The 26,013-nt window shown below is 34.7% G+C and overlaps 1 protein-coding gene across 9 annotated transcripts in view; it reads left to right on the forward strand.

The window, feature by feature from the left end:
* The window catches only part of LOC486036 (ATPase, aminophospholipid transporter, class I, type 8A, member 2-like), a 182,902-nt gene that overhangs the window by 77,682 nt on the left and 79,207 nt on the right, over nt 1-26,013 (forward strand). For all 9 annotated transcript variants that reach the window (XM_038573428.1, XM_038573426.1, XM_038573427.1 and 6 more), the window contains 3 exons: nt 12,194-12,332; nt 18,711-18,775; nt 24,236-24,408. In XM_038573428.1, the coding sequence (XP_038429356.1) occupies nt 12,194-12,332; nt 18,711-18,775; nt 24,236-24,408 (377 nt within the window). The remainder of the gene's footprint in view (nt 1-12,193; nt 12,333-18,710; nt 18,776-24,235; nt 24,409-26,013) is intronic.

A 26,013-nucleotide genomic window follows, 5' to 3' on the forward strand; every position in this document is an offset into this window, starting at 1 on the left:
TTGAGTTTTAAGTGTTCCTTGTATATTTGGTTATAAGTCCTTTGCCAGATATGTGTTTTGAAACTATTTTCTCCTTGTTTGTAACTTGTCTTCTTATTAACTTCACAGTATTTTTCACAGAACATGTTTCTAATTTTAATGAAGTCTAAATATCAATTTTTTTCTTTCATGGTTCATGCTTTTGGTATCTAAGAAATAACCAACAAACCCAAAGTTACCTAGATTTTCTTATCTTCTCATAGTTTTATAGTTTTGCATTTTATATTCAGGTATCTGGATTCATTTTATTTTATTTTATTTTTAAATTTAAATTCAACTAATTAAAATAAATATTATTGGTTTCAGAGGTAGAGTTTAGTGACTCATCAGTCTTATATAATACCCAGTGCTCATTACATCACATGTCCTCTTTAATGTCCATCCCCAGTAACCCCATCCTTCCATCTCCCTCCCCTCCAGTGACCCTCAGCTTTTTTCCTATACTTAAGAGTCTCTCATGGTTTGTCTCCCTCTTTAATTTTGTCTTGTTTTATTTTTTCCTCTCTTCCCCTATGATCCTGCTTTGTTTCTTAAATTCCACATGAGAGATCATATGATAATTGCTTTTATCTGATTGACTTATTTTATTTAGCATAATATCCTTCAGTTCCATTCATATCATTGCAAATGGCAAGATTTCAGTTTTTGATGTCTGAGTAGTATTCCATTGTGTGTGTGTGTGTGTGTGTGTGTGTGTATATATATATATATATATATATATATATATATATATATATACCATCTCTTCTTTATCCATTCATCTGTTAATAGACATCTAGGCTCTTTGCATAATTTGGCTCTTGTGGACATTATTGCTATAAACATTGGGGTGCAAGTGCCCCTTTGGATCACTACATTTGTAGCTTTGAGGTAAATACCCAGTAGTGCAATTACTAGGTCATAGGGTAGCTCTATTTTCAACTTTTTGAGGAAACTGTTTTCCAGAGTGGTTACGCCAGCTTGTATTCCCACCAGCAGTGTAGAGGGTTCCTCTTTCTCCAAATTCTCAACAACATCTATTGTTTCCTGTCTTGTTAGTTTTTGCCATTCTCGCTGGTGGAGGTAGTATCTCATTGTGGTTTTGGTTTGTATTTCCTGGATGCCGAGTGATGTGGAGCTTTATTTCACATGTCTGTTGGCCATTTGTATGGGTTCTTTGGAGAAATGTCTGTTCATATCTTTTGGGTGGTGAGTTTGATCAGTTCTTTATAGATTTTGGATACAGGCCCTTTTTCTGATATGTCATTTGTAAATGTTTTCTCCCATTCCATAAGTTGTCCTTTGGTTTTTTCAACTGTTCCTTTGCTGTGCAAAAGCTTTTTATCTTGATGAAGTCCCAATAGTTCATTTTTGCCTTTGAAGACATAACTAATAAGAAGCTGCTGTGGCTGAGGTCACAAAGGTTCCTGCCTAGGTTCTCCTCCAGAATTTTGATGGATTTCTGTCTCACATAGGTCTTTCATCCATTTTGAGTCTATTTTTGTGTACAGGGTGAGGAAATGGTCCAGTTTCATTCTTCTGCATATGGCTGTCCAATTTTCACACCACCATTTGTTGAAGAGACTATCTTTTTTTTCATTAGATACTCCTTCCTACTTTGTCGAAGATTAGTTGACCATAAAGTTGAGCATCCATTTCTGGGTTCTCTGTTCTGTTCCATTGATCTATGTGTCTGTTTTTGTACCAGTACCGTACTGTCTTGATGATTATGGTTTGTAATAGAGCTTGAAGTCTGGAATTATGATGCCAACAGCATTGGTTTTCTTTTCCAACATTCCTTTGGCTACTTGGGATCTTTTCTGGTTCCACGCAAATTTTAAGATTATTTGTTCCAACTATGTGAAATAAGTTGATGGTATTTTGATAGGGATTGCATTGAATGTATAGATTACTTTAGGTAGCATAGACATTTTAACAATATTTGTTCTTCCAGTCTATGAGCATAGAACATTTTACCATTTCTTTGTGTCTTCCTTAATTTCTTTCATGAGTGTTCTATAGTTTTCTGAGTACAGATCCTTTACCTCTTTGGTTAGGTTTATTCCTAGGTATCTTACAGGTTTTGCTGTAAACAGGATTGACTCCTTAATTTCTCTTTCTTCTGTCTCATTCTTTGTGTATAGATATTCAACTGATTTCTTGCATTGATTTTTTATATCCTGCCACTTTGCTGAATTCCTGTATGAGTTCTAGCAATTTTGAGGTGGGGTCTTTTTGGGTTTTCCACATAGGGTATCAGTGTTCTCTGCAAAGAGTGAGAATTTGACTTCTTTTTTGCTGATTCAGATGCCTTTTATTTCTTTTTGTTGTCTGATTGCTGAGGCTAGGACTTCTAGTACTATGCTGAACAACAATGGTGGTAATGGACATCCCTGCCACGTTCCTAACCTTAGGGGAAAAACTCAGTTTTCCCCATTGAGAATGACATTTGCTGTAGGCTTTTTCTAGATGGCTTTTGTGATATTGAGATATGTTCCCTCTATTCCTGCATTGTGAAGTGTTTTAATCAAGAAAGGATGCTATACTTTGTCAAATGCTTTTCCTGCATCTATTGATTGAGAGGATCATACGGTTTTTGTCTTTTGTTTTATTAATGTAGTGTATCACATTGATTGATTTGTGAATGTTGAACAGCCTTTGCAGCCCAGGAATAAATCCCACTTGGTCATGGTGAATAACCCTTTTAATGTACTGTTGGATCCTATTAGCTAGTATTTTGGTGGGAATTTTTGCATCCATGTTCATCAGAGATATTGGTCTGTAATTCTTTTTTTGTGCTGGGGTCTTTGGTTTTGGGATCAAGGTAATACTGGCCTCATAAAAAGAGTTTGGAAGTTTTCCTTCCATTCGTATTTTTTGAAGCAGCTTCAGAAAAATAGATATTAATTCTTCTTTAAATATTTGGTAGATAACTCTGGGAAACAAACAAGGGGTGGTTGAAAGGGAGGTGGGCGGGGGGTTGGGGTGACTGGGTGATGGGTACTGAGGGGGGCACTTGATGGGATGAGCACTGGGTGTTATGCTATATTTTGGCAAATTGAACTCCAATTAAAAAAAATTTATATATATATATATATTTGGTAGAATTCCCCTGGGAAGCCATCTGGCCCTGGATTCTTGTTTTTTGGGTGATTTTTGATTATTGATTCACTTTCCTTGCTTGTTATAGGTCTGTTCAGATCTTCTATTTCTTCCCGTTTCCAGTTTGGTAGCTTATACATCTCTAGGAATGCATCCATTTCTTCCAGATCACCTAATTTGTTGGCATATAGTTGCTCATAATATGTTCTTATAATTGTTTATATTTCTTTGGTGTTGGTGGTAATCTCTACTATTTCATTCATGATTTTATTTATTTGGGTCCTTTCTCTTTTCTTTTTGATAAATCTGGCCAGGGATTTATCAACCTTATTAATTATCTTAGTTTCGTTGATCTGTTCTACTGTTCTTTTGGTTTCTATTTCATTGGTTTCTGCTCTAATCTCTATAATTTCTCTTTTCCTGCTGGGTTTAAGCTTTATTTGCTGTTCTTTCTCCAGCTTCTTTAGGTGTAAGGTTAGGTTTTGTATTTGAGACCTTTCTTATTTCTTGAGAAAGGCTTATATATTGCTATATACTTCCCTCTTAGGACTGCCTTTGCTGCATCCCAAAGATTTTGAACAGTTATGTTTTCATTTCCATTTGTTTCCATGAATTTTTTAAAATTTCTTTTTGATTTCCTTGTTGACCCATTCATTGTTTAGTAGGATGCACTTTAGCCTCCATGTATTTGGGTTCTTTCCAAATTTCCTCTTTTTACTGAGTTCAAGTTTCAAAGCATTGTGGTCTGAAAATATGCTGGGAATGATCTCCATCTTTCGGTACCAGTTGAGACCTGATGTATGTCCCAATGTGTGATCTATTCTGGAGAATGTTCCATGTGCACTTGAGAAGAATGTGTATTTTTTTTGCTTTAGGATAGAATATTCTGAATATATCTGTAAAGTCTATCTGGTCATTCAAAGCCCTTGTTTTCTCATTAATCTTCTACTTAGATGATCTGTCCATTGCTGTGACTGGGGGGTATTAAAGTCCCCTACTATTATTGCATTATTATCAAAGTTTCTTTAATTTTGTTATTAATTGGCTTATATAATTGGCTGCTCCCATGTTAGAGGCATAAATATTTACCATTGTTAGATCTTGTTGGATAGACCCTTTAATTATGATATAGTGTCTTTCCTCATTTCTTATTACAGTCTTTGGTTTAAAATCTAATTTGTCTGATATAAGGATTGCTACCCCAGATTTTTTTTGATGTCTATTAGCATGATAAATGGCTTTCCACCCCCTCACTTTAAATCTGGAAGTGTCTTTGGATATAAAATGAATCTCTTGCAGACAGCATATCAATAGTTCTTGCTTTTTTAAATCCAGGCTGATAATCTATGTCTTTTGATTGGGGCATTTAGCCCATTAATATTCAGAGTAACTATTGAAAGATACAAATTTTATGCCATTGTATTTTCTGTAAAATCACTGTTTCTATATATTGTCTTTGTTCATTTCTAGTCTATGTTACTTTTGGGCTCCCTCTTCACTTAAAGTGTCTCTTTTAATATTTCTTGCAGGGCTTGTTTAGTGATTAAGAATTCTTTTAGTTTCTGTTTGTTCTTGGATATTTTTATCTCTCCTTCTATTATGAGTGACATGCTAGTTGGAAAAGTATTCTTGGCTGCATATTTTTCTCATTTAGCACCCTGAATATATCATGCCAATTCTTTCTGCCCTGCCAGGTCTCTGTGGATACGTCTGCTGCCAGTCTAATGTTTCTACTCACTTGGGTTGTGGATCTCTGGTCCTGAGATGCTTTCAGGATTTTCTCTTTGTCTCTGAGATTTGCAAGTTTCACTATTATATATTGGGCTATTGATCCATTCTTAATTATTTTAAGGGGTGCTTCTCTGTGCCTCCTAGACTTGGATAACTGTTTCCTTCCCCAGATTAGGGAAGTTCTCTGCTATAATTTGCTCCAACATACCTTATGCCCCTCTCTTTCCTCTTTCTCTGGGATCCCAATTATTCTAATATTGTTTTGCTTAATGGTATCACTTATCTCTTGAATTCTCCCCTTTTGATCTAGTAGTTATCTCTCTTTTTCTCAGCTTCTTTATTCTCTATCATTTTGTCTTCTCTATCACTAACTCTCTCTTTTGCCTCATTTATCCATTTTTTGTTGCATCTTATTAATGGCCTTTTTGATTTCCATTTGATTAGATTTTAGTTCTTTTAATTCTCCAGAAAGGGATTCTCTAGTGTCTTCTATGCTTTTTTCAAGCCTAGCTAAAATCTTTATAGTCATTATTCTGAATTCTAGTTCTGATATCTTACTTATGTCCATACTGATTAGGTCCCTGGCAGTCAGTACCTCCTGTTCTCTTTTTGGAGGTGAATTTTTCCATCTTGTCTTTCTGTTCAGAGAAGAATATATGAATGAGACGATAAACTACTAAGATGGCAACAATGACCCCGGAGAAATATACACTAAACAAATTAGAAGAGACCTGAAACAAACAAACAAAAAAGAATATCAGACATGTGAACAGATTAGAGCAATACACTGGATCCTGGGTGTATTTTGGCCTGTTTGTTAGAAAACTAGATCCCAAAATTGTAACAAAAGAAAAACTTAGATATATATAAAAAATTAAATATAATGAAAGGATAGAATGTAACTGTAAAAATGAAAATTGAAAGACAATAAAAAAGAGAGAAGAAATGTAACTAGACAGGTGGACAGAACAGAGCAATACCATATTCTGAGTGTAATTTGGTCAGTTTGTTAGAAGAAACTACATCTCAGAATTATAAAGAAAGAAAAAAAATATAATATACAAAAATAAAATTAAATACATTGAAAGGCTAGAATGTAATAAGATGAAAATTTAAAAAGATTTTAACAAAATAGAAAAAAAACAAAAAAAAGGGGGGTTGAAGAAGAAAAGAAAGTGAATATGATCAGACAGGTGAAGAGAACAGAGCCATACACTATATTCTGGGTATATTTGGTCTGTTAGAAGAAACGACATCCCAAAATTGTAAAGAAAGAAGAGCTTATATATATACAAAAGTAAAACTAAATACAATGAATGGGTAGAATGTAACTTGCAGAAAGTGGTTGCTTTTCTATTTGTAGTGTTGTAGCTATTCTTTTCTCAGATCTTTGGTTGAGTTCACAAGCGTTCAGAATGATTTAATAGCTGTCTAGCTGAATTCCTGGGACCAGGTGAAACTAAGGTTTCCTACTCCTCCACCATCTTGGACTCTCCTGGATTAATTTTATATTTTAAATGTGCATGCCCAGCTGTTTTTTCCATGCTCAGCTATTTTTTCCATTGACTTGCCTTTGCTCCTTTGTCAAAGATTGGTTATATTTGTAGAGGTCTATTTCTGTCTGGATTTTCTATTTTAGGTTCTAATGACCTATTTGTCTATACTTTCACCAATACTACAGTATTTTGATTACTATTATTTTATAGTAACTCTTGAAGTTGGGTAATATCAGTTGCCTGATTTTGTTCTTTTCTTCAGTATTGTCTTGGCTAAACTGAGTCTTTTAACTTTCAATAAAAACTTTAGAATCAGTTTGTTGATATCCACAAAATAACTTTCTGTGATTGTTAAGACTGATATGGACTGACATCGTAATAATACTAAGTCTTCTTATCTATGAACATGATGTATCTTCCCATTCATTTAGGTCCTCTTGATTTTTTTCATCAGAGTTTTGTAGTTGTCTTCATATATAACTTGTAAATATTTTGTTAGATTTATACTTATAAACCCCCTTTGGATGCTAAAGTAAATTGTATTGTTTTTAATTTCAAATTCCAATTGTTCATTGATGTTTGTATATTAACCACATATCCTATAACATTGCTATAATCACTTGTTACATTTTATTCTTTAGAATTTTCTACATAAACAATCATGTCATCTGCAAACAAAGTCATTTTTCTTCCTTCCCAATCCTTTTACCTTTTATTTCCTTATTTTATCATACTAGCTAGAACTTCCAGTGTGATGTTGAATTGGAGTGTTAAGAAGGACATCATTTCCTTGTTCCCTGTCTTAAGGAGGAAAAGCCTCTAGTTTCTCACCATTAAGTATATTAGGTATAGGTTTTTTAGTAAGTGTTATTTATCAAGTTGAGGAAGTCTCCCCCTGTTCTAGGTTTCCTGAGGGTTTTTTTTTTTTTTTTTTTTTTAGGAACTTTAAAACTTAATGAGTGTTAGGTTCCCACAAATTTTGATAAATTGCATTCTAATTTTATTTTAGTTCATATTTTTAAATTTCTTTGGAGACTTCATCTTTGACTCATGTGTTATTTAGAAATAGTTTTGCTTAATCTCCAGATATTTTGGGACTCTTTCAGCTATCTTTCTATTATTGATTTCTAGTTTAATTCCATTGTGACCTGATAGCATACTTTGATCAATTCTATTTTTCAAAAAACTTGCTAATGTGTGCTTTATGGCCTAGAACGTGGTCTATCTTGGTGTCTCATGTGAGCTTGAGTTAAAAGTGTATTCTGCTGTTGAACAAACATTCTCTTAATGTCAATTACATGTAATGAATTGATGGCTCTGATCTGTTCAATTATATCCTTACAGATTATGTCTGTTGGATCTGTTGATTATTGACAGAGAGGTATTGGAGTCTTCACCTATAAGAGTACATTCATCTCTTTGCTGTTCCATGAGTTCTTGTCTAATATACTTTGAAGCTCTGTTGTTAGGTGCACTGAGGATTACTATGTCTTCTTAGAGAACTGACTCCTTTATTATTAGGCCGTGCCTCTTTTTATTCCTGACAATTTTCCTATTCTGAAGTCAGCTTTGTCTGAAATTAATATAGCTCCTTCAGCTTCTTTTATTAGTGTTAGTATAGTGTATCTTTCTCCATCCCTTTATTATTAATCTATTTGTCTCTTCATGTTTAATGTGCGTTTCTTACAGAGAACAGTCTTTTTTTTTTTTTTTAATTTTTATTTATTTATGATAGTCAGAGAGAGAGAGAGAGGCAGAGGGAGAAGCAGGCTCCATGCACCAGGAGCCCGACGTGGGATTCGATTCTAGGTCTCCAGGATCGCGCCCTGGGCCAAAGGCAGGCGCCAAACCGCTGCGCCACCCAGGGATCCCGAGAACAGTCTTTTTTTAAATCCACTCACACAGTTCTGTCTTTTAATTAGTGTATTTAGGCCATACATTTTTACAGTGATTACTAGTTAATATATTTCATATTCATAACTATTTTCTATTTATAACACTTTCTTACTCTTTCTTTGTCTTCACTTTTTTTTTTTTTTTTTGCCTTCTCTGGTTTTAATGATCTACTTTCTCCCCTTTCTTAGCATTTCAATTATATATTTTTTAAATGTTTTTAATGGTTGGCTTAGAGTTCACAATTTACTTTTACAACTAAATTGTCCACTTTTACATAATACTATACCATGTCATGGGAAGGGCAGGTACCTTATGATAGTTTTTCCAATTCCTCCCTCCTATCTCTTTAAAAATTTTTTTTAACTTTTATTTATTTATGATAGTCACAGAGAGAGAGAGAGAGAGAGGCAGAGACACAGGCAGAGGGAGAAGCAGGCTCCATGCACTGGGAGCCCGACGTGGGATTTGATCCCGGGTCTCCAGGATCGTGCCCCGGGCCAAAGGCAGGCGCCAAACCGCTGCGCCACCCAGGGATCCCCTCCCTCCTATCTCTTATATTGCTTTCATACATTGCATTTGTTCATAACCCTAATCACCTAATACATTGTTACATTATATTTTAAACCATATATGTTAAGCCAATAAGAAAAAAAGGATATTACTTAATCTTTACCAATTCCCTCTTTGATGTTATGGCTTTCTTTATGAATATCTGAATTTTTGACCTACATTATTTTACTTCTCCCTGGAGAGTTTTTTTTAAAATTTTTATTTATTTATGATAGTCACAGAGAGAGAGAGAGGAGAGAGAGAGAGGCAGAGACATAGGTAGAGGGAGAAGCAGGCTCCATGCACCGGGAGCCCGACGTAGGATTCAATCCCGGGTCTCCAGGATCGTGCCCTGGGCCAAAGGCAGGCGCTAAACCGCTGCGCCATCCAGGGATCCCTCCCTGGAGAGTTTTTTAACATTTCTTGCAAGGCAGGTGTGTGAGCAACAAATTTCTTCAATTTTTGTTTGTCTGAGAAAGTATATATTTCTCTTTTACACTTGAATAATTTCACTGGACACAAGTTCTAGCTTGGTGTATTTTTCCTTTTAACACTTTAAGTATTTTACTCCACTCTGTCCTTGCTTTCATAGTTTTGAAAGAGAAGTCCAATGTAGTCACTATTCTTGTTCCTGTATAGGTAAGGCTTGTTTTTTCCCCCCTTCTCTGGCTTCTTTCAAGATTTTCTTTGGAAAACAGTTTGCACATGAAATATGTAGATGCCAATTTTTAGTATTTACCATAATTGGTGTTCTCTGAGGTCTGGGTCTAAGGATTTATAAATGTCATTAATTTTGGAAAATTCTCACCAATAATTATTTCAAGGATTTTCTGTTCCTTTCTCTCTTTCTTCTACTTCTGGTATTCCTGTTACATATATGTTATACCTCTTATAATTGCCCCACAGTTCTTTTTTTTTAAGATTTTGTTTTTATTATTTATTTATTTGTGAGACACACACACACACATACAGAGAGAGAGAGAGAGAAGCAGGCAGAGGCATAGGCAGAGGGAGAAGCAGGCTCCATGCAGGAAGCCTGACGTGGTACTTGATCCCGGGTCTCGGGATCCCTTGATCCCGGTCTTGATCCCGGGCTGAAGGTGGTTCTAAACCATTGAGCCACCAGGGCTGCTCTGCCCCACAGTTCTTGGCATTTTATTTTATTTTTTCATTCTTTTATCTATTTGTTTTTCAGTTTGGGAAGTTTTTATTGACAAATATTCATGTCTACTATTTCCTTACAGTTGTTCAGGCAACTGATGAGCCCATCAGAGGCATTCCTTATTTATGATACAGTGTTTTTTTTATTGCTAACATTTCCTTTAGATTTTTTTATTAGCATTTTTATCTTTCTGCTTATATTATCCATCTGTTCTTGCATGTTGTTCACTTTTACCATTAGAGTCCTTAGTATATTAATCATAGTTATTTCAAATTTCTAGTCTGGTAATTTCCAAATATCTGTCCTATCTAAGTCTGGTTCTGACACTTGCTCTGTCTGTTCAGACTGTGATTTTTGTCTTGAGCTGCCCTGTTATTTTTTTGTTGAAAGCCACACATGATGTATTGGGTAAAAGGAATGAGGCAAATAGGGCTTTTGGGTGAAGTTTCATGTTTCTCTGACTAGAAATAGTCTGTTTACTGTTTGTTGGAGCTGTGGTAGTAGAGGTTAAATTTGTATCTAGTGTCCTTGTTTTCATCTTCCTGCTGTCTTTAGGTTTCCCTAGAGACTCCTTCTTAAATAGAGTCTGAGTCTTACACTTCTTTCATTGGCAGTCCCACATATTCATGAAAGAGACAGTGATGTGGTAAGGTGAAGGAGAGGAGAATTATTTTGTAGTATTAAGATTAGATCTCAGACTTCTGTGAACCTGAGTTATGTTATTTCTCTTCCCCCACATCAAAAACTAGAAGGTGCTAGAGATGAGTATTTCCCCTACATTAGCTTGGAAGGCTCTGGTAAGCCCAAGGTGATAAGCCTCTGATAAGATAGTTTCCTTTGAGTAAAGGCCTTTGTGAAGAGAGCAGAATAATCTGGGAGTATCTCAAAATGTTTGCTTCCCCCTCCAACATAATCAGGAAGGGGATCCCTTTTATTCCTAATTAGCCATGTATTTTTATCATGAAAATGTTTAAAGCATTCTTTTAAAAATCCATATTTCATACATGGAAACATAAATCATTACTAAAAATACTTTTTTGCTAGCTATGGAAAATTTTACATTAAAATCTAAAGTTTTAATACAGAAATAACTTGGAAGTGTTATAGTAGAAATGGCCCCAAATAGAATAATAAAATTAAAAAATATCTAATAGGATTGGTATACTTGGATATTTATCACTTAAAAATTCAGTTGGTCATTGGGAAGACTAAAAATTTTATAGTTATTTTAAAATTTAATTTATAGTTTATATATGATAGTATCTCAAATTATTTCAATTCTAATTATCAGCACAGAATCAGCTTGTTTTATTTCTTAATTTCATTTTTAAGGACAAATAGCAATGTAAAAAACCCTTGAACCTTTAGTTTGTGTTGGCTTCTGGGAAACAAATTATGCTTTATATACACTTCTTTATCTACCATAGAGCTTCTGCTGGAATATCTATAGTGATAGGGAAATAATTTAAAATAGGAACAAAAACTATAAACTTTCTGGTGCTAAGAAGCTTATGGAGAGAATATGAATTTTTTTGTAAGGACTTATATAAATGCATAGGTTTATACAATATAAATATATAGAAAACCCCAGTATAATAAATGTGGCAATTCTCCCCAAAGTCATTTTTAAATTCAATGTAATACAGGAAATAATTTGGAGATACATATAATTCCCAACAGGATTTTTATAGAACTTGAGCAGTTTGTTTCAAAATTCATACAGAAGTAGAAGGAGGCAGAGAATTATGATACTTTTTGAAGACTAATAAAGGAAAGAGGCTTACCTCTCTAGACCTAATTGTCTAATTATAATCTGTTAGACATTATTCTTTTTCTTTTTAAGGTTTTATTTATTTGAGAGAGAGAGAGCACAAGTGGGGAGGAGAGATAGAGGCCATTGGAGAAGTAGGCTCCCACTGAGCAGGGAGCCTGATGTGGGGCTGGATCCCAGGACCCTGAGATCATGACCCAGGCCAAAAGCAGACGCTAAACTGAGCCACCTAGGTGCTCCCATGAGTCTACTCTGTCATGTTATACTGCTTCATGTTGTAGCAGAATAGGGACAAATAGACCAATGGAAGAGACTAGGAAAAAAAGGTGTGTGTGGGTAACATGTATGGGATTTCACATAAGAAGTAGACCACATATCATTTGTCAAAATTTGCCCTATTTATTCCATGCTAAAATATTTTTTAATCTTAACTAGTATTAAAAATATCTTTTTCAAAAAAATATCTAGAAATTTCTGCTGCTTGGAGCCACAGCCATTGAAGATCGTCTTCAAGCACGTGTTCCAGAAACGATAGTGACTTTACTGAAAGCAAACATAAGAATATGGGTCTTGACAGGAGATAAACAAGAAACTGCAATTAACATAGGTAATTGATACAAAGTTTTAGAAAATCTGATTGGACAGGTATATATATCCTAGTATCAAGAAGGAATTATTGAGCTTCCTTCAAGTAATTGTTTCATATGTCTTTGGCAAAACGGAGTGCAATGGAATCTTGCACTTTTTACATGGCAGGAAAATTGAACAAACTAAGCAAAGCAAACAGTTCTGTCTCCTTCACATTGTTGAAATAGAAACTGGAGAATGCTTACATGAGTAATATGTAGTTTCTTGTTGCTTTCCTTTGAAGAAGGTAGGGCATATTTCCCCCTATAACATATATACTTATCTTTGTATTATATGTGTTTATTCATAAAAATTTTGATTATTAGTGAGAATATTTGGCTGTTTTTTTCCAAGCTCCAGTGTCACTTTTTGGTTTGTTTTTTTTTTTTGTTTTTTTTTGGTTTTTTTTTTTGGTTTTTTTCCCCTGTAACTTTACTGTATGATTGTATCTTAGGGTTGAGATGTGCAGAATAAGAGTTGAAAAATCAGTTGTTAGCTGCAAATATTCAAATTTTGGTAGTGAGAAGGAATTGAAATTATTATTTTCTTAATAATCATCATGGTAGCAGCTCCAGTTAGATTAATGTATATGATAAAATGATGCACCAGACACCCCCTTTAAATGTCACCACCTATTTAGTTTACTTTCATTCACTTAATAAATATTGAATGAATACTTGCCAGGTACCAGGAAAATCTAGGAGCTGGGAATGAAAACTTGAGTAATAATCTCTGTCCTCATGAAATTTATATCCATGGGGAAAAGATAAAATTAATAAGCCAATCACTGTGTTTTGTAATATTGCAGTCAGTGCTAAGAATAAAAACACAGTAAGACATAGCAAGAGGTAGACAAGGTAATCAAATAGAACACCTGTTAAGACGATGACTTTTGAACCTGACACCCAAGTGGAAAGAGGGAGCAAGCGCTGGGAAGATCTCTGGTACAAGTGTTCCAGCCAAAGAGTATAATGAACATAATGGCCCTGGTGTGGGGATGTGCATACTAGAGTAACAAATGAAAAACCAGAGTAATTGGATTACAGGGAGCAAGGCAGAGAAGATAGGAGATGAGAGCTTGTCAGGTCACAATAAGAAATGTACACAGCTTTAAGCAGGAGAGTAATAGGATCTAATTTATGTTTTAAAAATAGGGCAGCCCCGGTGGTGCAGTGGTTTAGCACCACCTGCAGCCTAGGGCGTGATCCTGGAGACCCTGGATCAAGTCCCACGTCAGGCTCTCTACATGGAGCCTGCTTCTTCCTCTGCCTGTGTCTCTGCCTCCCTCTCTCTGAAGAGATAAATAAAATCTTTTTAAAAAAATAAATAAAAAAATATATTTGTTGGCTATTTTATGAAGACTGGACTAAATGGAAGTCAGGAGATGAGGTAGGAAGCCTTCATCAAAGTCTAGAGAAGAGATGATGGTGACTTGTACTAGCATGTAATGGGAAGTGTGAGGGAGGGACTAAATTTGGGGTACATTTGGTAGATTGATCTCTCAGGCCTCACTGATGAGGGAGTGTGGTGAGTCAGAGTTTTGTTGTGAAGAGGAGCAGAGAAATAGGGTATAGCTGGAAGAGAACACATAGTCAATGAAGGTTGGCTATTTTTGAAGGATCTACTTACCCTCTGTAAGCATCAATTTTCATGTCTGTAGAATGGGGATAAAATAATAGTTTTAACCTCATAGGGTTATTCTGAGGATGCCTTGAGGTCATCCCTATGAAGAGCTTAGCTTGGTGTGAAGCACTTACAAGTCCTTCATGAATGCTAGATATTAACATAATTATTAAGGACTCACAAAAAGGAATGCAACCATGAGGTAGTCATTCATTTAACCACCTGGCCAATTTTTGAGAACATACCACACATACTCTCCTTTCGCCAGCTCTCCCATATTTTGGCTTTAGTGTGACTTGCTGTTTCTTGGTAACTATGAACTCAGTGACCACAGTAACATGATGTATATTCTCAGAGTATATCCTGTGAAGGGACTTAGCTGACAGCCCCACAGGAGAGGACAACTGCTCTCTCACCACCTTCCTAAATTGCACCTAGTCACTTTTTCCAGATCTACAACCTGAGGATTGTTTATTTTCCCTAAGCCTTTGACTGTCTCCTCAGCTCAGGACTGAATCCCAATATTGATGAGACACAGTCATTGTTGGTAGGGGAATTTTTAATCCTTATTGAATGAGACTTATTTTTGTTAGCAGAAGTCTATAATTCACTTGAAGGATTCTTTGCTCAAAATAACTGGATTCTTAGATAACTGCTATATTGAACTGCAGTCATTTCCAAAAGTAATTATTTAGTAACTGTGGTGGACTTAAAGGAAGAAAGGAAACAATCTCTCTAGTTTCCTAAAGCAGAACTTGGAAATACCTGGAAGAACCAGGCAGGACAAGAGTGAAGGGCAATGCACATGTGTGGAGGAAGGGCAATATATACATGTTGGAGGGGGAGGACACAGGGGGAGGACTGTCCCCTGAAGGGGCAGCCAGTGCATCCTTGCCTTTTGGAAATGAGTGTCTGCTAACTAAAAAGTTATTTTTAAAAAATTTTTAATTACAAAAAAATTTTTAGGGGGTGGAGGGGCAGAGAGAGGGAGAGAGGGAATCCTAAACAGGCTCCACAATCGGCATGGAGCCTGATGTGGGGTTCCATCTCACAACCCTGAGCCAAAATTGTGAGTCAGACACTTAACTGAATGAGTCCCAGGTGACCTAGGTTTTTAGTTTTTTAAAGACAGTTGAGAATTCTGTCTTCTGATGTGAAATGTCCTGATGCAGAGATGTTGCCTCGAATGTGTAAAACTTTGCAAGAGCAAAGCAAAACACGTCTGTTAGTGGAAAGCAGTCTACAATCCCCTGACCTCTTTGGAGTCCTGGGTCCCAGATCGAATTTTATTATCATCCCTGTAGAGACCAGCTAGAAGATGGAATCAGTGAACCTTGGTAAAAACCGAAGACCGTGCTGACATAATTTGTTTCTAAGGGGCTTTCTGAGCTCTAGCTTTTTCCAAGAAAAGCAATAGCCTTTGGTTAGAGAGCTCTCGTGTTACATTCATGGTTTGAATGTCTGGGAAATGAATTCAAAAATAAAAAGATTGAGCTATGTCTGAGAGCTGACATCTTTACACCTTTAGAAGAGAATGTAGAACATAGTGGTTGAAAATCACAGACTTTGGAGTTAACTAGGACCGGGTTTTGAACCTGAATCTTTTGCCTCTATATTTATGAGCTTGTACTTTTGTAGAGTTTTCTCAGCTTTAATTTTCTGATTAGTAAAATTGAGATAACCATGATATCTCTGGTGGTTGTGATGATTAAATGAGATGTGTATGTCAAGTTTTTTCCAAAGTATTGGGCACAGTGAGGGCTTTGAAAATGTTGGCTGCTGCCTTTATGAATGTTGTGACAGTTCTAATTACCATCACCTCTCATGGAGCTCAAGTTGGCTAATGTTTTTGCAGTTAAAAGACTAAAGATAGTCTTGATTCTGGTTACAAACAAAATTTGACTAAGGATTTGGCAGGAGGGTAACTTTTAGGAATCAGTGTGTCAAGACTGGTTTTTGACAATAGCCACAAGTGATTATATAAGGACTGCTGTCTCATTTTGGCCTATTTTCTAAGACTGCTAGTTCTATTAACTTCTGAAAGCTTTCTGATAATATGATTCAACATAATCTGCTGTTTCCTAAACTCAGCAGCATTTATGTTAATGTATTTCACTTACCAATATGCTATTTTTTTCTTTTGTATTAGCTTTGATTCTTTAGGTTTTAAGAGGCTTATCATATATCTATTGTAAATCTTCCTTTGCGCCCACCATGATGCTGGGTACAAGTAAGCACTCAGCACTTGCATACTGATTGAATTTCATCATAATATATAGAGACTTTTAGCCTTTGTCTATATAGAGCCAGCAACAGCAACAGATTCAGGAGAGAAGAAGATTCCTCGTCGGGGCTGCACCAGAACCCACAGTGGTCAGTGGGAGGCTGGTTTGTCAGTGTCAGGCACAAATATTAACTCTCCAACCGGGGTGCTGCTACAGAAACTGTCAGCATTAGGCAGTTAACTTTGTCAGTAACTTATTACAAAATAAAAGTGGACACATGAACATTGCAATAAAATGTATCAGGAAATCTTTAGAATTCTTTGAAAAGTTTAGAATCTCTGGTTTTGAAATATTGCTGCAATAAGGCAAAACAAATATCCACAGATTTTGAAATAGAAATCAAATTTAAAGATCATTACATTCTGTGGGGGGAAAACACTGTCTACATAGGAAGCATCAGATGAACAAATAATTGATGAAGAAGACCATTTAAAAAATGATTGTTTCCTGTAATTGGATAGGCTTTCAATAGAATACATAAGTAGGCATTTTGAATTAAGTAAAAATCATGAAGCTACTTTTGCTTTTCTGTATGATGTCCACAAGTTTCAGGAAACTTCAAAGGAAATGTTAAAATGATATTGTATAAATTTAGGTTTAAATTCCAATTTAATGAAACTGATTTATATGAATAGTTTTAGAAAATTTGACCCATAGAAATCATTAGTTACAAATGTATAAAAATTTAATTTTCAAAATAATTTATCAGAAATTTATCACAGTGTCCTCACAGTCTAAAAAAAATCTTAATAGCTCCAGTAATAGTTACATCAGAAAGATCTTGTTCAAAATTTGAAATGGTCAAAAATTACTGACAATCTTGCATTTTCCAAGAGTGATTTACATTGCTTTTAATTACATATGTTGTTTGAAAATAAAGTTGCTAAAAGTGTAAGTTTTGACAATCGAATAAATGAATTTGCAGAAATGTAAGGCAGAAAAATCTTATGATCAAACAAGATATCACATTAATAGTTTTATTTTTATCACATTATCTAAGATTATGGCACCAAAACTATATATTTTTTGCAATTTGTAATTTTTTTTGTATCACCATTACCCCTGTTATGTTTCACAATTACAAAATATTTTTAAAGAAAAGCTTTATATTTTAGAATATGCAGTGGCATTGTGTTCTCCCCCGTTTTTGAACAAGAGAGATCCCATACTTTCACTTTGCCGAGAGGACCATTCTGGTGGGAGAGGAGGGTACTCTGGAGATTGGGGGCGAGGGGGTGTCTCCCAGATTTGTTTATAGCTGCTGAATTAAACACCTGCACACCATCTCTTTAGGACAGCCCTTAGTTCCCAGGGACAAAAACTGAATCTATAAGAAGAGAAATATTGTCCTAACTTGCTCAATATTTGCAGGGTTCTCTTCTTATACTCACTCAAATCACTACTTCCCATGATTTTCACAGCAAGGGTAATTCCTTTCATTTATCCAGCAGCTTTCTTCTTTCTTTTTTCTTTCTTTTTTTTTTTTTTTGAATTTAAAGATTTTATTTATTTATTCATGAGAGACACACGGAGAAAGGCAGAGACCTGTGAGGAGCCTGATGCAGGACTTGATCCCAAGACCTTGAGCCAAAGGCAGATGCTCAACCACTGAGCCACCCAGGCATTCCTCTCTAGCAGCTTTCAAATTGCCCCTGTGAGCCTATGGGACGAAAGGAAAGCAACTATTTTTGGATGATTTGTTATTCGTTAGTGGATGTTTCCTCAGAAACACAGTTTCTGCTTCACAGAACTTTAAAATGACTGCTTTTACAAAGACTCAAACTTTTTTTTGATAAGGGCTCATCTATCTCAGAGATAGTTTCATTCTTGTAGATACAGATATAATTTTGTATATTTGGGTCCTCATAGGCTAAATCCTCTATTTACAAAAATATTCTTAGTCTAATTTCTAAAGTGAGAATGACTTAAAGTTTTAAAATTGGAAAATGCTTCCTGAGGTGTCTAACTTGATCATTACATCGAACGTTATTATGAGCATTGGGTGAATTTATTTCCTTTAATTGTACCTAGGATTCTATTAGCATAGTAGGCATAATACTGTTGATATAGTGGCTTGATACAACAAAACTTGGCTTCTCAAGACTTGGAATTGTTATAAAGCAAACTGAATCTCCTGTCATAGAAAGATAATAAAAATAAGAATCCACAGATATTTGAAAGTACAGATTTAGGCATTAGTTATATGCACCTTCCCAACCATTTCTATTTAGGTTGCCAATTAAGATTTAAATGAACTAGTGTTTCAATTTTTTCCCTCTATAATCTCTTGCTCAGTATTTGTGGTGAGCTACTGGGCTTTGACCTAGTCATAAGGCATAGAGTATGATGAAGAAAGAATATAAGTAGATTTTTTTTTAATTTAAAAAAATGAACTCATAGAAGGCATTGAGTCTTCAAATATGTGACATCTTTATTTTTTTTTTTGGTAGCATATTCCTGTAAATTGATATCAGCTCAAATGCCTCGTATTCGATTGAATACACACTCACTTGAGGTAAGTGATTTTTTAAAATTTGATTTAATATGAATATAATCAACTTTACTAGAGTGTTTCCCCCACATCCTAAAATCTACATAAGTTGCCTTGAACTCCCACTCAGGTCCATTAGAACATTACCTCTGGTCCCCACTTCTTGTCTCAGTCTTAGGCTAATCCTTTAACACCTCTGCTTCTGGCATTATGCCAAATCCAGTTCTCAGATTTTTTATTTTAAAAATGTAAAAAAAGAAGAATGAGGAGAAGAAGAAGAAGAGAAGAGAGAGAGAGAAAAAATATATGCATATAGCAATCTTTATCAAAAGTTTGAGTTGATCAGTGGCATTTACATTGAAGGAATATAATCTAATATTGGACCTCTTTGCCCTTAAAAATTAAATGGCTATAGCCATTTATTTTATGTTAAATATTTTTTTACTGTGTAATTTACTTACACGTATTTTAAAAAATATAAACAGATTTCATCTATTCCTTTTCAGTCTTCTTTTTTAAAATGTAGATCTGAGTTTCTGACACATATAATAATTATTCTCCTTGAAAAATTTTAAAAATATTTCTTATGGGGCAGATCAGTTGGCAATGAATTTCCTCAGTTTTTGTCTGAGAAAGTCTTTATTTCTCTTTCACATTTGAAGGATAATTACACTGGATATAGAATTCTTGGTTGTTGTCTCTTGTTCTTTTAACACTTTCTTCTTGACTGCATGGTTTCTGATGAGAACCTGATATTTCTTATTTATTCTTCCCTTTGGCTTTTTTTAAACATTTCTTCTTTGCCTTTGATTTTGTGGTTTGAATGTGGTATGCCTAGATATAAATTTTTTGGTATTTATCCTGCTTGGTGTTTTCTAAGTTTCCTGGGTCTATACTTATGTGTTAGCCATTAATTTGGGAACATTCTTAGTCATTAGTACTTAAAATTTTCTTTCTGTTCTGTTTTCTTTCCCTTCTCCTTCAGGTATTCCCATTAGCTATATGTTAGACCTTTTAAATTATCCCACAGTTCTTAGATATTCCATTCTATTTTTTTCCTAATTCTTATTTTCCTTTATATTTCAGTTTGGGAAATTTCTGTTGACATATCTTCAAGCTCATTAATTTTTAGACTTTGCACACTCTATCATTGAACCCAACAAGGGCATTCTTCATTTCTATTATAGTGATTTTTATTTCATTTTTATTCTTTCTTAGGCATTTCCATCTCTCTGGTTATCTTCCCATTTGTTCTTTTATGTTGTCTATTTTTCCATTAGAGACCTTAATATGTTAATCATAGTTTATTTTAAATTCACTGATACTTCCAAAATCTGTTTTCTTTGAATCTGGTTCTGATGCTTGCTTTAGTTCTTCAGACAGTGCTTTTTTTGCCATTTAGCAGGCCTTGAAATTTTTGTTGAAAGCTGGATATGATGAATCTGGTAAGAGAAATTGTTGTAGAGGCCTGTAATATGAAGTTTTATGGTAATCTCACTGTATTTAATGTTTGCTGCAGCTATATACATGAGATGCTCCACATTCCTCTAGTGTTCTTATTTATTCCCCTTTGTTGTCTTTGGGTTTTCCCAAGAACTCCTCCTTAGGTAGATCTGTGCCTCACAGTTCTTTTATGTTTAATGCACTGTTACTATACTGGGGCCCTGTTGGTGTGTGGTTAGGTGTGTGGGAAGGGAAATGTTCTTAAGATTAAATCTCAGTCATTTAGTGAACCTGTGCTACTTTGTCTACTTAAGTATTAAGCATATTTCTTCCCTTGGGTGAGACTGGGAGGTTAGAGGGGGCTAGAATTGGGCAAACACCCTTCCATTTGGATAGGATAAAACTCTGGTAGTCTTTAACTTTGGAGATGAGGCTTTTGTTATGGAGAATGCTCTGGGCATATATCAAATGATCACTTTTCCCCTCCTGCCTGAACCATGAAGGAAGGTTTTTTTGTTTTGTTTTTTGTTTTTTTTGTTTTGTTTTATTTTGTTTTGTTGGCTTTTCACCATGAGAACCTGGTGAGGTTTCTAGAATAAATCCACAAAAATGTGAGTCTTTGCCCATCAGGACTGCAACTCAAGAAGTTTCACTTTTGTGGTAATCCATACTCAGCCTCAGTTCCTCAAAATTACCAATTAAGTGTTCCTATCAGTTTGTGACTCAGTTCCTTCTGCTCCAGTGAAACAGCTGTGATTCTCTGTATTCACTTGTCTCTTTAGATTTCTGGGTGGACGTTTGTCCTGTGATCTCACCTGTCTCTGATAGGCCTAAAGAAGATTGGTTTTCACTTTGTTCAGCTTTTTTTCTATAAGGATGGCAGTGGTGAATTCAAGCTCTTTCTGTGTCATTGTTGAAATTTCAGTGCCTTAGACTAACTTCTGACCTTCAATTTAAGTTTGTACAGTGGACTGCATTCAAGTTTTTAAGAGGAATAAAGTTGCCTAAGTAATTAGATGAATGAGTTAGAATTTTCCAGAAGCAAATCTTGTTAATGAAGTTTGCTATGGAAAACTCTATGCCACTTAAACGTTATGATTTACATAGTGACCTTGGTACATTGTTTCTCCAAGATTTTCTCTTATATTTTAATTTCCTGTAAACTTTAGTGTTATGTCATTTTCAAAACTCATTATTCTTAAATAATTATTACTTAGCTACTGATAGACTTGCTTTATAGATGAAGCATATAGTGCAATTTCCTCATATAATGTACTGTAGGTTGTGCTGTAGGATTTTACATAATTAATGTTAGGAAATGAGCAGGTAGTCATGTTCTAGAGTGAATCATGTGGGTGGAATTACCTTAACACTGTTAACATTGGCAACAGAAGAATGGTAAAGAGAAACAATTTAGGAATGGAAGAAAAAAAAGAAGACATTAAAACTAATAGCTTTAGCTCCAAGCATTTACGTATTCTAAGAAGCTGTAAAATTAAAAACGATATATTAATTAGATAGAAAAGCACCAAGTTTTGTGTTCACTAATTAAAAGAAATGTGAGAAGAATGATTAAAATAGAAGAAAAATTCAATTTGGCAGATTATTTTGAGGGCAACAAAACAATTACAGTCACTTGAGATCATTGATGGGATATACAGTCCATTGTGTGGAAAAAGCAGAAGTAGAAATGTTTAGTATGATACATATATCATACATCATAGTTCCTATACAGTGTGAAATCAAATTTCAAGTGCCTGAATCCCATCTATTATTAGACCTTCAGGTTTATATAAAGCCCTCAGTAATTCACGGATTATTAAATACCTTTTCTTTCAGGAAAGCCAATTATTTCATTTGAGTAATGAGTAATGAAGGCCTTCTGAGAAAAATAGGGAGGAATATTTTTTTCATTAAAGCTTTTGGTGCTTGATACTAGTCATGCTTTAAAATTTCTCCCCAGGTGGCAAATTTGTTAAAATTTCATTTATTAGTATGTTTAGGGGAGATCATAAAAAAATCCGATTTCTATAGATCACTGAATATAACTGAAAATTATAGTTAAATAGAATAAATAATAAGTTTTAAAATATGATTTAGTATTTTATGGCATTCATTTCACATAGTCATAGAAATGAAACAGTTGGCAAGAATCAAATATTTTGACACACTTATTAGTTCACTAATCTTTCAATAGAAAGTGGTAACAGATATATTTTTTAAGTTCCACTTGTATTTGATGAAAGAATTGTCTTTAGCATTAATCTGTATGACTTAAAATTTTATTACATATTTTTCTTAAAATACTCTGCTACATGAGTTTTCCACTCTGACACTGGCATGGGGAGTCATTTCTCTAAAATTTTGAGCTTTCAATGGTTTATGTGAATTATGAAGGAAAAAATGGTTGGGATGAGGAAAATAAGCTAAGGGAGTGCCTCCCACACATCTTCTATTGAGTGATGAGTCTCTACAACTTTTATATTTCTCCCTTAGAAGCCTGAGACTCAGTTTTATAGAGTTCATACCATTATTTTGTCCCCACCTTTGACATTTTCCTCATAAATTCTCTGAGCTTTCTGGTATGCTATTAGCATCCACTTGTATTTTCCAACTGATATGAATTCACTCTTACTCATATACCATTTAAAAAACAGCTTTATTGAGACATAATCCACATCACATAAAATTTACATTTGGGGTACCTGGGTGGCTCAGTCAGTTAAGTGTCTGTCTGTCGGCTCAGGTCATGATCCCAGTCCTGGGATTGAGTCCCACATGGGGTCCCTATTCAGCAGGGAACCTGCTTCTCCCCCTCCTCCCTGCTCATGCTCTCTCTCACTATCTGTCATTTTCTCTCTCTCTCTCTCAAATAAATACAATCTTTAAAAAAATGTTTTAATGTGTACAATTCAATCTGTTTTAATATATTCACATATAAATGCAACCATCCCCACAGTCAACTTTTGGAACACTTCCTTTGGAAGTTGGAAGTTCCAACTTTTGGAACACTTCCTTCACTTCTAAAAGAATCCTATACTCTTTAGTTATCTCTCTCATCCTCCTGCCCCCACTCTAAACAACCACTAATCTATTTTCTGTCTCTATGGGTTTGTTTATTCTCGACTTTCATGTGAGTAGAATAATAATAGTATACAGTCTTTTGTGACTGGCTTCTTTCAGTTACCATATTTTCAAGGTTTGTCCATGTCATAGCATGCATTCATACCTCAAAACCTTTTTATGGCTCAAGAATATTATATGTATATGCCATATTTTGTTTATCCATTCATCCAGTTCTTTTCACTTTTAGGCAATTGTGAATAGTGCTGCTATAAACATTCAAGTACAAGTTTTGTGTAGACACATGTTTTCATTTGTCAAAAAAAAATACATATATATATATATTTATATGAGTGGAATTGCTGAGTCATCTGGTAAACTCCATGTTTATCCATCTGTGGAATTGTCAGACTATTTTCCAAAGTGGCTACACCATTTTACATTCCCAGCAGCATTCTATGAGAATTTTAGGTTTCTCTAATATCCTGGTCAATACTTATTATCTGACTTAATCTGATTCTAGTCATGCTAATTGGTATGAAGTAGTATCTCATTGTGGTTTCAATTATCATTTCTCTGATAACCAATAATGTCAATTTTCTTTTCATGTTATTTACTTTTTATTTCAGTGAGCTATTTGAAGGGAAGAATGAGGTAAAAATGTGCCTCAGTCTACTATATTGATTCAGAAAGTCTTTTCATTTATATTAAAATGGGAAAAAATACGGGGATCCCTGGGTGACTCAATGATTTAGCACCTGCCTTCGGCCCAGGGCATGATCCTGGAGTTCAGGGATGGAGTCCCACATCGGGCTCCCTGCATGGAGCCTGCTTCTCCCTCTGCCTGTGTCTCTGCCTCTCTCTCTCTCTCTCTCTCTGTATGTCTCTCATGAATAAAAAAATAAAATCTTTTAAAAAAATAAAAATAAATAAAATTAGAAAACATAAAGTGATTTCTGCCCCCTTGCTTTGTTTTAGGCAACACAACAAGCAGTTACTCAAAACTGTGAAGCTCTTGGAACTCTGATAGGTAAAGAAAATGACCTGGCCCTCATCATTGATGGTGAAACATTGAAGTATGCCCTCAATTTTGAAGTTGAAAGGAGTTTCCTCAATTTGGCCCTCTCATGTAGAGCAGTATTATGTTGTAGGTAAGGAAATAGTCACTGTTCTTTTTCTCTTCTCTGCTATCTTTAACACTGTATATATAAAGAAAATGTAGATATGGAAATACAAGTTTTCATAGAAGCAAAGTTCCTTATTGGTAAAATATATGCTCAAATTGAGAAATGTCCGAATTTAATTCTAATTGTCAGGCTTAAGATGTACTAGAAAGCAGATTATAATTTTTCAGTGATAAATTGTTTATTGATGTATTGACCAGATAAAAGACATTGTCAGTAAGAACAAAGGCCCTGTATTATTGTGAAGAGCAAATCTGAAAAAAAAAAAATCCATTTTCCACTAGAAGAGTTTCAAGCCATAAGTCTCTAAGCATGATTTAATTACATTTTGCAAATTTTAATATGTTGTGTTTTCATTATCATTCAGTTCAAAGGACAGTATTTTCTCATTTCTCTTGATTTCTTTTTTTATCTCATGGGCAATTTAAAAATGTGTTATTTAATTCTCACACATTTGGGTATTTCCTATATCCCTTTCTGTTACTGATTTCTAACTTAAAGCTATTGTCAGAGAAAATACTTGGCTGATTTTTTCCCCTTAATACTTTGTTATTCTGCTGTCTTCTGGCTCCCTTGTTTATGATGACAAGTTTTCACTGTTGTTATTCGGTATGTGATGTATCATTTCCCTCTTCCTGCCTTCCAGCTTTTTTGTTGTTGTTGAAATTGGGTTTCAGTTGTTTGGCTATGTTGGCTATAAATGTGGTTCTTATTGTTATTTATTCTATTTTGGATTCATGGGATCCCTAAATTAATGTATTGTTTTTACCAGATTGGAAAGTTTCAATCATTATTTTTTTCAAGGGCTTTTTTTCCCCCTTATTTTTGATTTCCGTTACTTTTGGGACTCCAGTCACATATATGAGTGAATGCTTGATATTGACTATAGACTTGTGGAACTGCCACTGCATTTTCCTTTAATTTCCCCTCCTTTCTTTTTGAATTGCATATTTTCTATTGATGTAACTTCAAATTGACTGCTTCTTTCCACTATCTCAGATCTGATATTAAGTTCATGAAGTATATTTTTCACTTCATCCCTAGATTTTTATTTTTTAATAGTTTCAATTCTTCTGTTGGGATATGCATTTGCTAACTCATAATTGTCACAATTTTCTTTGATTCTTTGAATGTATTTTAATTCTATGAACATTTTTATAATGCTGTTTTGAAATCTTTGCTAAATCCTACATCAGTTTGATTCTCAGCTTCTATTGACTGATTTGTTTACTTTGTATGGAAACAATGCTCTCAAGCTTCTTGGCACATCTAGTGATTTTGTTTTACTTTAAGTAAAAGTGGATATTGTGGAAAAATACAATAGTAATTCTTCTGATTCTAGTTTATTCTTCTGCATTTTACTGGTTCAGTATTTTAGTAACTTGACTGTGAAATCTGTTTCCCTGTTCATTTGCAGTTACTGATATCTTTCCTCAGCTATTGTTTTTGTTTTTTTAAAGCCTGCTTTCCCAGAGCTTTCTCCTGTGCCTGCCAACTTTAGTCATCACCCAATGTCTATGGGTGACTATGACTTGGACAAGTTTGTCCTCAGCAATTCAAACCCTAAGGCTT

The sequence above is a fragment of the Canis lupus genome, chromosome 25 (genome assembly GCF_011100685.1).
Source record: "Canis lupus familiaris isolate Mischka breed German Shepherd chromosome 25, alternate assembly UU_Cfam_GSD_1.0, whole genome shotgun sequence".
Lineage (NCBI taxonomy): Eukaryota > Metazoa > Chordata > Mammalia > Carnivora > Canidae > Canis > Canis lupus.